Source organism: Pocillopora damicornis, chromosome 9 (genome assembly GCF_964200805.1).
Source record: "Pocillopora damicornis chromosome 9, jaPocDami1.2, whole genome shotgun sequence".
Classification (NCBI taxonomy): domain Eukaryota; kingdom Metazoa; phylum Cnidaria; class Anthozoa; order Scleractinia; family Pocilloporidae; genus Pocillopora; species Pocillopora damicornis.
This window is the reverse complement of record NC_142678.1, coordinates 22,171,119-22,184,346: the sequence shown is the minus strand read 5'-3', so window position 1 is coordinate 22,184,346 and position 13,228 is coordinate 22,171,119. Positions and strand designations below refer to the sequence as shown.

The following is a 13,228-nucleotide window of genomic DNA, read 5'->3' as shown; positions in this document are numbered from 1 at the left end:
TGTATTACCGCTTGCTGTGGAAGTGATGTGAAAATTTGAATATTTCATTTTGATGATGCACACTGAAACCAATTATTTTAGGTCTTTATTTGGGTTTGTTTATAGATCACGAAATTTTGTTTGCATTTTCCAGTTAATAGCTGTTTTTAAAATTGCCGTCAGCAACTATGGTGGAGCCGGAAAGTAGGAGAAATCTCAAAGAAAGTTTCACAATTTTCTACGTTATCACCCGCTAATTCGTTACCTGTCCACGGGACACTTTTACGACAAAATAAAAGTGCTTTAGGGCCCGAAGAAACCGAGTTTTAAGTTTTTTGCAATTTTTCTTTTATGGGAATTGGTTTGTACACATAATAAGCTAAATATTTACGCCAAAAAAATTTCGTGTCATGGGCACTTTAACTCTAATTACCTAGAATTCTTTAACTCATTTCGGCAGGTGAAAAAAGAAATTGTAAAAGGGATGTTTGAATTTTTAAATTGTTTGGGTTTGTTGTCATAGATCGTGTCTTAGAGTGCCTATGACACGACAATTTTTTTTTTTGCATTTTCCGGTTAATAGCTGTTTTTAAAGTTAGAAATAATCGACCTCAGCGCCTAGAGAGTTCTTCTTGACCAATTTTTTGTGCATTCAAAGTAGGATTTGGCGGCCAAAAAGTATCGCCATGAAGCGCGCGGCCAAAACGATCATATTACATAGCTGTGACGTAGAAAACTGTGAAGACACGTCGGCAACTATGGTGGAGCCGAAAAGTAGAAGAAATCTAGAAGAAAGTTTGACAGTTTTCTACGTTATCACCTGCTAATTCGTTACCAGTCCACGGAACACTTTTAAGACAAAATAAAACCACTGAGAGATTATCACTCATGAAGCATGATGAAGCACTCTTTACTTTAAGTGTTTGGGGTTAGCCTTTCAAAAGCTGCGTTTTAGCAAAACTCTCAGTAATGAAAGTCAATTTCAAAACATCAGCATAATCTATCAGGAAGAGATTGCAGTTTTCCGCCGACAACGAATTCTCATATAAGTTCGTGGTTAAATCGACGTCGTGCATGTGCGTAAAACAAGGATCGCAGTATTTTTTTTCAGTAAACGCCCTGGGCGCTTAATACATTTTTAGACCTTCAGAGTAACCGCTTATTCGAGGTGGGCGCTAATTTGATTTTATTAATTTTCAGCAAGTATTTAGTTTATTTCGCCACAAAATGGCAAATAATAACAATACGCGAAGATATACCATAGGCAGTGAATTTCGAGATTGTAAGGAAATATTGAATAAGTTATACTCCGCTTAGAGGCTCTCGATCGGGTTAACCGTTGGGCATTAAAACGGCCTAAAACGGCGTTTGAAGGAAACTGGCTTGCATGAGCAAACTGGGCGGAAGGTACCAAGAATTGTGCGCACGGAAGCTTCTTCTTTAATCAATTACGCGTTGCCGCTACAACGTTTACAGTATTCCCTTTCTGATTATATCCAACTCTAAAGCTTCTTCTTTAATTTAATACACGTTGCCGCTACAACGTTTACAGTATTCCCTTTCTGATTAACTTCAGCTCTAAAGTTTTTCTTTAATTTATTACGCGTTGCCGCTGGCGTGTGTTTTAAGGAGATCCCACATTATCTCAACAACGTCTATTGTCACTTTGCCTGACCAATTGAAAATACGTACGGGCTGTCTTTTTTCGGGTGCCAAGTCAAAAATTTCAGAAGCAATATAGCGAGGCTCTTCTAAAAGGGATTACGAACAGTTTCAACAAGTCAGAAAGAGATGGCCAGAGTTGTAAAATGTGGAAAGTGTACTGTCACTAAACAGTAAATCAGTTGATAGATGGGTTTCGCTGCACCAACTACTTCGTAATTGTAGTTATTAGGGAGCTTAAGCATCAACGGCAGACGCGGACGGCAGCTGCAAGTTAAAAGTTCTTATTCCTTACGGTCGATGAATCAGTGTCAAATCGCGCCAGATTTAGTTTTATTCTTTCTCCTGTTGCTGCCTGCGTCTCCAAAATGTCTCTGCTCAAATTCTCTATGAATAGGGATAAAGAACCGGTGGGCATGTTCAGCCACATCAATGCGCGTATAAATCCAAACAGCATGCAGAAGGCTGGGGAGGAAACGATAACTAAGCAGCTTCGCCTGTAGGAAAACAACCGATGAGATTCTTGAGACCTTGACGATAATTACCACTGAAGATGAAACATATGCAAGGGTTTACAGCACAGTACGAGCGCGCCAGAAGAAAGGCAATAGTTTCAAAGTATTGCATGCCACAAGATGACCATATAGCTATGTTTGATGAATAAAAGAACAGTAAGAGGCAGATGCTGAGTGGCAACCAGCATACGGCGAACACCAAGACAATGGCAACGGACATATTAAGAACATTTCTTTCTTTCTTCAAACGCCTTTCTCTTGCGTTAGGTGATTGTTCCCCAGGAATCTTCTGCGATTTAATTCTTAAGGCAATGACAATATAAAGTATGGAAATCAAAACCAAAAAGGGACATAGATGGTAACAACGATCAATCCCAGTATGTAGGTTTGCTGCGATAGGGACTCTCCAAATGTGTCATTCCACTGCAACCAACAAACTAGCCCTTCTGAATACTCAAGAACTTTAAAGGCGATCAAATATGGACAATGGACTGCCATGGCGATGATCCAAATGACGAGAATGAAGTACCGGCACTGCTTTGAACTAATCAGTGGGGAACGGAGAGGAAATACTACAGCCCCAAATCGATCCACTGCGATCAACAACAGGCTCTGAGTTGACACTAGAGTTGAGACATCTCCAGCGAAGGAACTCAGTTTACACGCCGCTTGGCCAAAGGGACCGCTGACCAGCCAGTAGCCAGCCGTGTTTATCTCTACAAGAATTCGAGGAAAGCTGAAAATCGGGAACAACAGATCGGAGAGTGCCATGTTGACAATCAAAATGTTGATTGGTGTTCTCATAGTTTTCGTCCTATAGACAATTATTCCAATGAAGGTATTCGCAGCCAGCGACACAACAAATAGCAGACAGTAGGCGAAGGTTCCTCCAATTCTTGTCGCTGTGGGGTTGAAGCAGCTCGACATGGACTGTGTTCCATTCACCATTGCTGTCACGTTTGCAGACATTTTTCGATACCAAGAGATCAGGTTTTTCTTCAGCCAGCAGCCTTGCGGTGGGTACCTAAACTCGACTGGATGAAAACACAGCCTATCCATCTTATATAGATGAAACTTTCACATGTTTAATTAATGAACACACCTAGGAAAATTCTAGAAAATCGACAGTCTTCACCTGAGACCTCTAACTAAGAAAAGTATGGTTGGAATCAGCTGTTGTCCGAAATTACGCAAACGATATGCTTTTTCAAATATTGTCGGCAAAAGGGACAATCTTCTCAAGTTTATAAGCAGGAGCCCATCCTATATGAGTTTATATAATCATTATCAGTATTGTTCCAATGGCTCTAGAAATAGCCCAGCCACAGATGTTTACTGATATAGAATAACGGTTGACAGCTGGTAGCGAAAAGATCTACAATCTTCTTTTCAATTCAGAATTTATTTTTAATTATGTTGCCATCGAAAGTTTAATCCAGCCTCGAACTTACTGATTAGTCTTGTTGCTTAGTAAACTTACTGGAGTATTAAAGAAAATTTTCACGAAGTCGTAACAAAAAGGAAGGGTACAGGACAATATAAGGCCGACTTCTTATGTGCGATAAAAAATGGTATGGCTTCATAAGTCTTCTTTTCAATTCAGAATTTATTTTTGATTATGTTGCCATCGAAAGTTTAATTAGCCTGAGCTTGTTGCTCAGTAGACTGGTTGGAGTTTTAAAGAAAACTTTCAGGAAGTTGTAATAAAAGGGAAGGAAACACCGGGACAAAGCCGATTTCCTATATGCGAGAAAAATGGTATGGTTTCATAATTCACCAGGAGAACTTGTAATAATTTAACAAATTTACATGACAGAATTCATATGGCTTACGATGTAGATTTTTCCTTTAATCTTGTTTCTGTATTCGAGCAAAGATGATATCTCTGTTGCTTTAGCCGACTTAAACGATTGCATACACTCATTAACCTTCTGTGCCGCGGCGAGGCCATCTATTCAAAATGTAAACATCGCTGAGCAAGAAAATTCAGTCCCCGCGGTAAAACCAAAGTACCGGGTGATATGACTATTAAAGAAGAACAAAAGGACGAAAGAGTAAAAAAGAATAAATATCGGTTTCGATGAACCGTATCCCTGAAGTTGTTTTAAGAAAAGGATAATTTTCCTTTCTTTAACCAAGCTTTGGCACTGAGTAGTTCTCGGGGGGCTACCTTTAGTCTCAATAAACAAAACAAAGCTGATTACTGACAAATACCTTTCATTTACTTTCTTTAGTCCAACTCCTTTTACTGAGTTGGATCTAGTTTTCCATGAGGAACAGATCCAAATGATTTTTCCCATAGTAAAAACTCTTTTCTTTCTCGCTTATTAACTTTTTCCTGTCTTTATTTTGTATTTTGTTATTTTATAAAAGCTGTAAGCAAAGGTTAATCCGATTCCCTTTCCCTCAGTAACTGGATTTAAGCAGCTCGGTACCTGTGTTCCATTCATCGTTGCGGTCACATTTGCCGACATTCAGCCAACAGCTCTGAACGCTATCTTTTTTTTAGTGAACGGCAGTGATGATCTGCATAGATATTATTATTGTTCTAAATTGCATACGTTAGCTTCTTCTTGGATAATTGTACTTTGAATAGAAATATCATAGGGCTCAGGAACAGTTTTAGAAAGTTCCATTTTCTCAGTCTGTTTTCATCTCTTGACGTGTATGTAAATAGCTGGTAATTACAACATTCAGTTTAAGGAAAGGAGAGACTTCCCTGAGAACTTGTTAGTTATCAAATTTTTTTATTTTGTGTCGTAAAAATTAGCTATAAAGAAGCGATACTACCTCGTGGAAAGAATCTGCCACAAAATAACGTGCATGTCCTTATTTATAAACATCTTTGTCAATTGCAACAGTATATTCGGTGTAAAACTGTAAAGGTTTTTTGACGCTTTCAATACACATCATAAATTTGTGCTTCAGTAACTTGATGCTGATTTTTGTATTTGTTAATTGATCGCTTGTTTGCTTACTATTTGCGTAACAGACGATTGACGGATGTCAGTTTCCCACCCACAATGAGTCGTGAAAAACTTATATCAGCTAACAAAAAGCGAGGAATGTGTGTCAAGTTATGCGTATCTTTTCTTATATTATCTTCCCTTCGTTTAAAAACCATTTCAAGCACACTCATTCAAAAAATATGTTAACTTGCTTTTAATTGTGAAAAAAAGAGGATTTTAATTATACGTTTTTTTATACGCATTAAGTTTTCGTGAACGCAATGGTCATGAAAGAGCTGTGGTTACATAATGTGTTTTGTCTTTATTAACTGGAGGCTACATGTGATCAATTCGATCTTATTTTCTATCTGATCCTTTTACCTCTTGGGAAAATTTCAACGACAACGCTCTACAAAAACATGTTTACAAAATATGTACCTAGAATTATAAATATCAAACTATCATTAAGCCATAATTATTCTAAATAATAGCTTAAGCCGTCATGCAAATTTTCTTAAAAATTCTTTGAGCTGCTAGTTAGGTATATACATGAAGTCGTGCGGTCTGAAGTGACTTTTTTCTGAGGATTTTGAAGATGTTGGTTTATTTCAACCTCCTTGGCCGGTCATTTTGAATGAGCAAGTGCCAGAATACCAGTAGACAAGATATCTGTTTATTTTTTGTTTTTGCGGGGTCGATTGAGTTGTATCCCAACCTTTAAACCTCGTCTCAATGTCATTATTCAAAAGTAGTATTAATGAGCCCATTTTTGTTATATATCAGCAGTAAGGCTGATATATTGTGTATCTGCTCCAGAAACATCGTAGGCAGGTGAGCTAACATGCAACAGCTCGGGGCTCAAACTACAAAAAAGCATTTAGATCAACCAGAGAGAAATTAGCTAAAGAGATTCTTAGGGCCGCGACGATAATTTCCATTGAAAGCGAAACATATAAGTAATGGTAATGGGACCGAGTGGAGTCTAATAGTGGTCTGTAATCACACGAGTAATTAACAAAATCGAACAACTGCGAAGGGGGAGTCCGATTTGTTGAACATGAGTATGATTACAGACAGAATTGGAAGACGAGAAGTGAAAACAACAACTTGAGAGAGATGCATTTAAATATTGAAGAGGAAAAACAAGTCATTTCTAAGAAACGTAGTTCAACGCTGGGCGTGATCTGAATCTAAAGGCAAACATGAATAAAGCACGTGATAGAATAACGAGTGCTGAAATAGAATATTTTAGTGATGTTGAATGACAGTTGACAGCTTGTCTCAGAATCATCACGTATGAGAAAGGAAGTTGTTCTAAAATAGAGGAGTTAAGCGTGACGTTAACGGCAAATAGTATTGCAAAAGGCGACCATGCAAAGTTTTCCCGTCAGCTTTCAGCTTTTTGTAATTTGAAACGAAAAAAATTCACACAGGCCATGAACAAGATCAGTATTATTTTTCAATTCTACTCAAGACGTTTTGGAGGATTACAGCACATATGATATCTCCGTTGCTGGGGATGCTTAGAATGTAATATATATGTTAATGATCAGACGTTTTTCCTTAAATCGAGTGTAGTAAACATATTTTCAAATAGAGTGAAAGAACCCGCGAGAGAAGTGCTACCTGAGGAAGACACTCAGGATCTCTGAGCAACAAAAATGTTGACAGAAGTAAACGCAACCACAAATGGAACACGAGAAACGAGCTGCTTTGATTCAACAGCAGCCAAAGCCGGTACAACGACAGTTCTGTTTGTGCTCTTCGTAGCTTCGCTGGTTGGAAACATCTTCATCGCACTGGTTGTATACAAGACGAAAACCCTAAGAAAACCCATCAACTTATTCATTCTAAACATGGCCATGTCCGATCTTCTATTTCCGATTTTCCTGTTTCCACGTATTGTGACCGGGTTGTACGTCGATTTCTGGCTGATCGACGGGCCTTTTGGCGAAGTGATGTGCAAACTTTTTTCTTGCTCAGTCGACGTTTCCACTCTTGTGTCTATACAAAGCCTGGTTATGATGGCTGTTGATCGTTTTGGAGCTGTGGTATTTCCTTTCCGTTCTCCCTTTATCAGTTCTAAGTTGTGTCGTTTCTTTATTCTCGCCACTTGGATCATCTCCATTGCTATCAAGTCCCCAGAACTGTTTGCCTGGAAACTTGTCGAGAGTCGAAATGGGTCAGCGTGTGAGCTGCGATGGAAGGACGCGTTTGGAGATTCATTGCCCTATAAAAGCTACATTTTGGCATTGAGCGTTGTATTTTGGTTTGCTCCTTTAGTTTTGATCGCCATACTCTACATCACCATTGTGCTCAAAATTAAATCCCAGAAGATCCCAGGCGAGCAATCAGTAAATGTAAGAGAGCAACGTTTGAAGAGGGACAGAAATGTTTTGAAGATGTCTGTTGCGGTCGTATTGGTGTTCACATTGTGCTGGATGCCTACCGCCATCCGGATGTTACTAAGCTTCTATTCATCAGACAAAATTTTGATATCATCTTGTAGTTTCCAATACTTCAAACATATTGGTTATTTTCTTGCTCAATCAAACTGTGCTATAAATCCTTGGATCTGTTTCATTTTCAGTGGAAATTATCGTCAGGGGCTTAAAAATATCCTCAGCTGTTTGTACAGGACTAATCGAGTTGAATTCCCTAAAGTTGAATTGAGGAACTATAGATGTAGCACTAACTTGTAAAAAACAAAAACTGAGAATCTAGAAGAAGAAAATAAAAATTCGAAAGAAAAGTAAAAGAAAAAGCAGGAGGAGAATTGAAAGAAATATAATAGAGTTTGATAAACTGGAGCTTGTAAAAACAGTACAATAGTTTGGGGTGTAAATTAAAAATTCCTTTTTTAAGCCATAGATGGTCATAGATGTGAATTAAGTGAATGATCTACTTCTCTGTACTATCCCATCTGATCTGGCTTTATTTTTACGAACTCAGAAATATGCTCATACTCAGACGGCCCCGAAGAGGACGGAGCAAAACAAAAGGTCTAATGAGTAGAACAAATAGCTCAGTACGTGCGTTTTAAAATTTCCTACATTTTTTTAGCTGTCCTCTGCAAAACTTCAACGTAAAATGACCAAAAATTTGCGTTCACTGAGAACGGAAACCCCGACGGCAAATTTGGAACTCGACACCGCTCTCATACGTTATGCTGAAGTTGAGATGCAGCGCCGTTAGTGACGATAAACATATCTACCCATTTGTAGACTTTGCAAAACCCCAACTAAAAATATAAATTCATTTGTTAAACTACATGTTCTTGCCGCCAGGATTGTTTAAGGTTAAAACGTATTACGTTTTGAAATACAACATGTATAGGAGTTTCCCGATTCCAGTTCACATATTAAGATCTTTCGTGGTACGAATTGATGGTTTCAGTAATTTTTATTTTTCTCAGTGGTCATTTGGTAGTAAGAAGTTTGTGAACTGAGCACGTCAATGGAAAAAGACCCCCTATGGATGTTTGCATTTAAAACGCCACTTAATAACTGTCTTTTGAAAGACCTCCCGATGAAATATGTCGGTATTGACACATAATTTTTATGCACAGGGCTCAACCCTAGTTAGCAATTTGAATCCGATAAGCTTGTGCCTGATGGCGCTTTGTTCACGAAACTTCCCTTCAGCTGAGCGGATCATTTAAGTTTAGCGCCAACTGAAATGACTAGTGCTGGAAAAGATCAATCTTAGAAATTGAAGTTCCATGTTCTTCTTGATTCATGTTGTGACTGTTTTGAAATGACTTTTTAGATAATAATAAACCTATCATTCGCCCTATTTAACTACAAAAACAATAGCTACAAAACAACCTTACGGTAAATTATCTCTGTCATAATAACTTAATTAAGCGGTCTTTATCTTCAAATACCTTTGCATATTGCGAGACTACTTTTCGTGTAAACATTCCTTTTTGGGAATTTCCAACTGTCAGCTCAATTAATAAGTCACTTTCTATTTAACGAATTTCGAAATTCTTTTAACGGTGACAGCTTTTTGATCAAAGTATTCCGGCCATTTGTATCGTAAAGCCGCTCTGTAAAAATTTTGCATTTTCTTTCTTTCGATTTAAAAAGCATAATAGCAAATGGAGATAAATAGTTGACTTAAACGACTGCATAAGCTCATCAACCATATGTGCCTCGGCGAGTCCATCTAGTTAAAATGTAAACATCGCCGAGCGGCAAATTTCAGTCTCCGCGGTAAAACCAAAGTACAGGTGATATGACTATCAAAGAAGAACAAAATGACGAAAGAGTAAAAAAAAGAATAAATGTCGGCCTCGATGAACCGCATCCCTAAGGTTGTTTTAGGCAAACGATAATTTCCCTTATTTTAACCAATCTTTGGCTCTGAACCCAACTTTTGAAATAAGAAAAACTGCATGAACAGACGAAGCAGCGTAATTTTGCTTGAATTATTTAGTTTATATTGAAGTCCATTCAGACAGGAATACGCTTCTTGCTTTATGTCTTGTACATCTTTTCGGGGAGTTAATTTCACTAACTTGTTAATTTATTTTCGTGACCAAAACTCCCATAAAGTTTCTAGAGTTTAACAAGATTTTCCGTGATAAAAAATTAAGCTTTTATACCTGGCTTCTTATCTTCTTCTGATTTTTTGACATGCCGCTGAATGCAAATGAACGATCAGTTTCAAGAGGGACCAATGAACGTCTTTATCATCATAGTTTTTAAAAACATCAAACTGACAATCGACAAAGTTCACCTTTGTTATTCAACTGAGAACTTTTACTAAAAAGATATTTTTTTACTGTAAAGTTGACTTTCCTTAAGTTCTGATTAAAACGGTCAGTGCGAAATTTATCCTTGATTGCGACTGATGAGCATTTTATAGTGCGAGGCCTAGCTACGGCGGCGCAACCTGAGTAGCCCTTAGCGCTATGGAGAAGCAAATGAAGGGATTTTTAGGACCCTGGCGGTAATGTCCAATGGAAATAAAACAAATGCAGAGGTTTACAGCACAGTATGACTACATCAAAAATCGGACAATCTCCGTGAAATATTAAAATCCACAAGACCATATCACTGTTTTGTCTGATGAATAGATAATATTCCTTTTTCCATCAGAAGCATTTGGGAAATTTTCATACAATTACACGAGAGCGAATTTCCGACACAGATGACTTTATTTCACAGATCTGACATTTTCTCGATTCTGACGGCCAAAGTGTAAAGGAAAAAGACATTTTTAAAATTCGTCCCCCATTATGCTTCATGAAAACTGGGTGTTATCTGAAGCCTGTAGTAAGAAGTGATTAAGTTCCGTCTGTCTTTATTTAAACATGTTCATATCTTTTCGTCTGTCTTTATTTAATTTGAATATGTTTATATTATATATGAAATCTTAATCAGAATTATAGGGGGGTAAAGTGTAAAAGAATCCGTGATCTCTTTCATCTCATTAACTAGTCATGATTTCTCGACAATTTTTTACTAAATAAGTGAGTCATTGGCAGCCCTTTCTCTTATTTCAATTAAGAAATATAAAACGAAACTACGTCCGAGGAAACCTCTGCGTGCCATCTTTTATGCGCCTGCCTCCTCGCCTGTCTTTGCTGATTGTAAGCTTCCGACAGGCGAGATCCATGAATAAATTGAGGGGGTGGGAAGACAAGAAAACTTTATTTAATGAATGTTGCTATTCGAAATAAAGAAAAGAGATCTGACAGACGTCATTAAGCAGACTCTTTTTGAACAGAATTGTTTAATCAGTAGCAAGAGAATATTAAATGTTTATATTCTGTTGTCAGTAGCTTTCCTCTTTCAGATATTTTTCCACCCACAATATACGATTGAGAGAATCAACTATTTGATAATTGCGTCAGGATGTCGCCAGCATATGGCGTCCTATTCTTGAAACTCCATGTAAGTGTTTGCTCATGTTTTACCAGTATGAGGCCAAATGGAAAGCTTCCTAAAAGCAAGCAATATATGATGCACAGTATATGTTTCCTCACCAAACAAAGTTGGTGATTGAGCGTTCGGAACTTAGAAAATTTGGATTAATACATCTGACATGATCGTATCTTCTATAAAGTGATTGATAAAGTGATTAGTTTCTCCCTGTGTTCTGTAGAGTATTTATAATATAATCCAAATGAAGATGATATTCTATATCTGACAGGAATTAAAATCCTTTCTAATGCACATGACTGTAAGATTTTATCAGATACTACTTGATTAATATGTTTTATTCATAGTTGTTTTTAATGCAACGTTGACAGGATTTCTTAATGCATATCAACGGTACACCCCTAGGAAAAAAAATGTTTTTTCGGCAACAGATTCGTTTCTAAACCCCTTAGTGTGGATGTTCTTTACTTCTTATAACGATGTATTTAATTTAGTTTCAGTTCAGTTTACAAACAATTCTTATTATATTCCAAAGCGGCTGCTATGATGTTACATTGCATCTTTATTAGCCCTGGCAACTCGGAAGCAGCCGAGGAGATTCTTAAGACCTTGGCGATAATTTCCACTGAAAATAAAACAGATGCAGGGGTTCACAGCGCTGCTTGTTCGACTCAGTAGCGAAGCAACTTGCTCAAATAACTGTTTGATACCACAAGACATTGTAGTATTGATTTTATCTGCAAACAAACGTACTAATGTAAAAATACTGAATGGAATTCAGCTTAAAGCGAACACCTAACACAATAGCAATGGAAAGCTTCAGCGCTGAATTTGAGCGTTCATTGAGTGTTCGCCTGGTCCTCTCTGGGACTTCAGTTACAAAAAAATCGCAAGATATAGAATAAACATCAAAACGAAGGGAATATAAAAAAATGTAATAAAAAGTGCCATAAAGTATTTTGTCACCGACGAGGAATCGTCTAAAACACGCATCCATTGCTGCACACACTCGTACTCATGATGATATTCGACCAGTTTGAACGCGAGCAGATACGGGATGAATGTAGCCATGGTGATGATCCACGGAAAAGGAGAGGGAATACTACAGTCCCTAATCGATTCACTGCGATCAACAACAAGCTCCGAACTGACACTAGAGTTGAGACATCTTTAGCAAAGGAACTCAGTTTACTCATCGCTTGGCCAAGGGGACCGCTGACCAGCCAGTGGCCAGCTGTGTTTATCTTTACAGAAATTTTAGGAAAGTGGAAAATCGGAAACAACAGGTCGGAGATTGCCATGTTTACAACCAAAATGTTGATTGGTGTTCTCGGAGTTTTCTTCCTATAGACAGTTATTCTAATGAAGGTATTCGCAGCCAGCGACACAATAAACAGCAGACAGTAGGCTAACGTTTCACTAATTCTTTTTGCTGTGAGGTTGAAGCAGCTCGACATGGACTGTGTTCCATTCATCATTTTGGTCACGTTTGGCCACATTTTTTCGATGCCAAGAGATCAGGTTTTTCTTCCGCCAACAGCCCTGCGGTGTGTACTTAAACTCTGCTGGATGAAAACACAACCTATCCATCTTGTATAGATCAATCAAACTTTCACATGTTTAACTAATGAACATACCTAGGAAAATTTTAGAAAATTGACAGTCTTCACTTGAGACCTCTAACTAAGAAAAGTATAATTGGAATCAGCCGTTGTCCGAAATTAGGCAATTGATATGCTTTTTCAGATATTGTCGGCAAAAGGGACAATTTCTCAAGTTTACGAGCAGGAGCCCATCTTATATGAGTTTTTAAAATCATTATCAATATTGTTCCAATGGCTCCAGGAATAGCCCAGCCGCAGATGTTTACTGATATAGAATAACGGTTGACAGCTGGTAGCGAAAAGATATACAATGCTCTTTTCAATTCAGAATTTATTTTCAATTATGTTGCCATTGAAAGTTTAATCCAGCCTGAGCTTACTCATTAGTCTTTTTGCTCAGTAGACTGGTTGGAGTTTTAAAGAAAACTGTCACGAAGTTGTAATAAAAGGGAAAGAAACAGCCAGGACAAAGCCGATTTCCTATATGCGAGAAAAATGGTATGGTTTTATAATTTACCAGGAGAACTTGTAATAATTTAACAAATTTACATAACAGAATTCATATGGCTTACGATGTAAATTTTTCCTTTAATCTTGTTTCTGTATTCGAGCAAAGATGATATCTCCGT

At 37.7% G+C, this 13,228-nt stretch overlaps 1 protein-coding gene and 2 pseudogenes across 1 annotated transcript; 1 reads left to right on the top strand and 2 right to left on the bottom strand.

Moving 5' to 3' along the window:
• Positions 1 to 2,124: 2,124 nt before the first annotated feature.
• LOC149040724 (RYamide receptor-like) lies at positions 2,125 to 3,140 on the bottom strand (annotated as a pseudogene).
• A 3,625-nt stretch (positions 3,141 to 6,765) lies between these two features.
• LOC149040723 (QRFP-like peptide receptor) lies at positions 6,766 to 8,229 on the top strand. The gene has a single exon (XM_089181761.1). The coding sequence runs from the start codon at positions 6,766 to 6,768 to the stop codon at positions 7,804 to 7,806; it is 1,041 nt and encodes a 346-aa protein (XP_089037887.1). The 3' UTR covers positions 7,807 to 8,229.
• Positions 8,230 to 11,544: 3,315 nt separating this feature from the next.
• Positions 11,545 to 12,494, bottom strand: LOC149040722 (neuropeptide Y receptor type 6-like; annotated as a pseudogene).
• Positions 12,495 to 13,228: the final 734 nt, after the last annotated feature.

Coding starts and splice junctions, on each gene's coding strand:
- LOC149040723 (XM_089181761.1), top strand. CDS start 6,766: ATGTTGACAGAAGTAAACGCAACCACAAATGGAACACGAGAAACGAGC.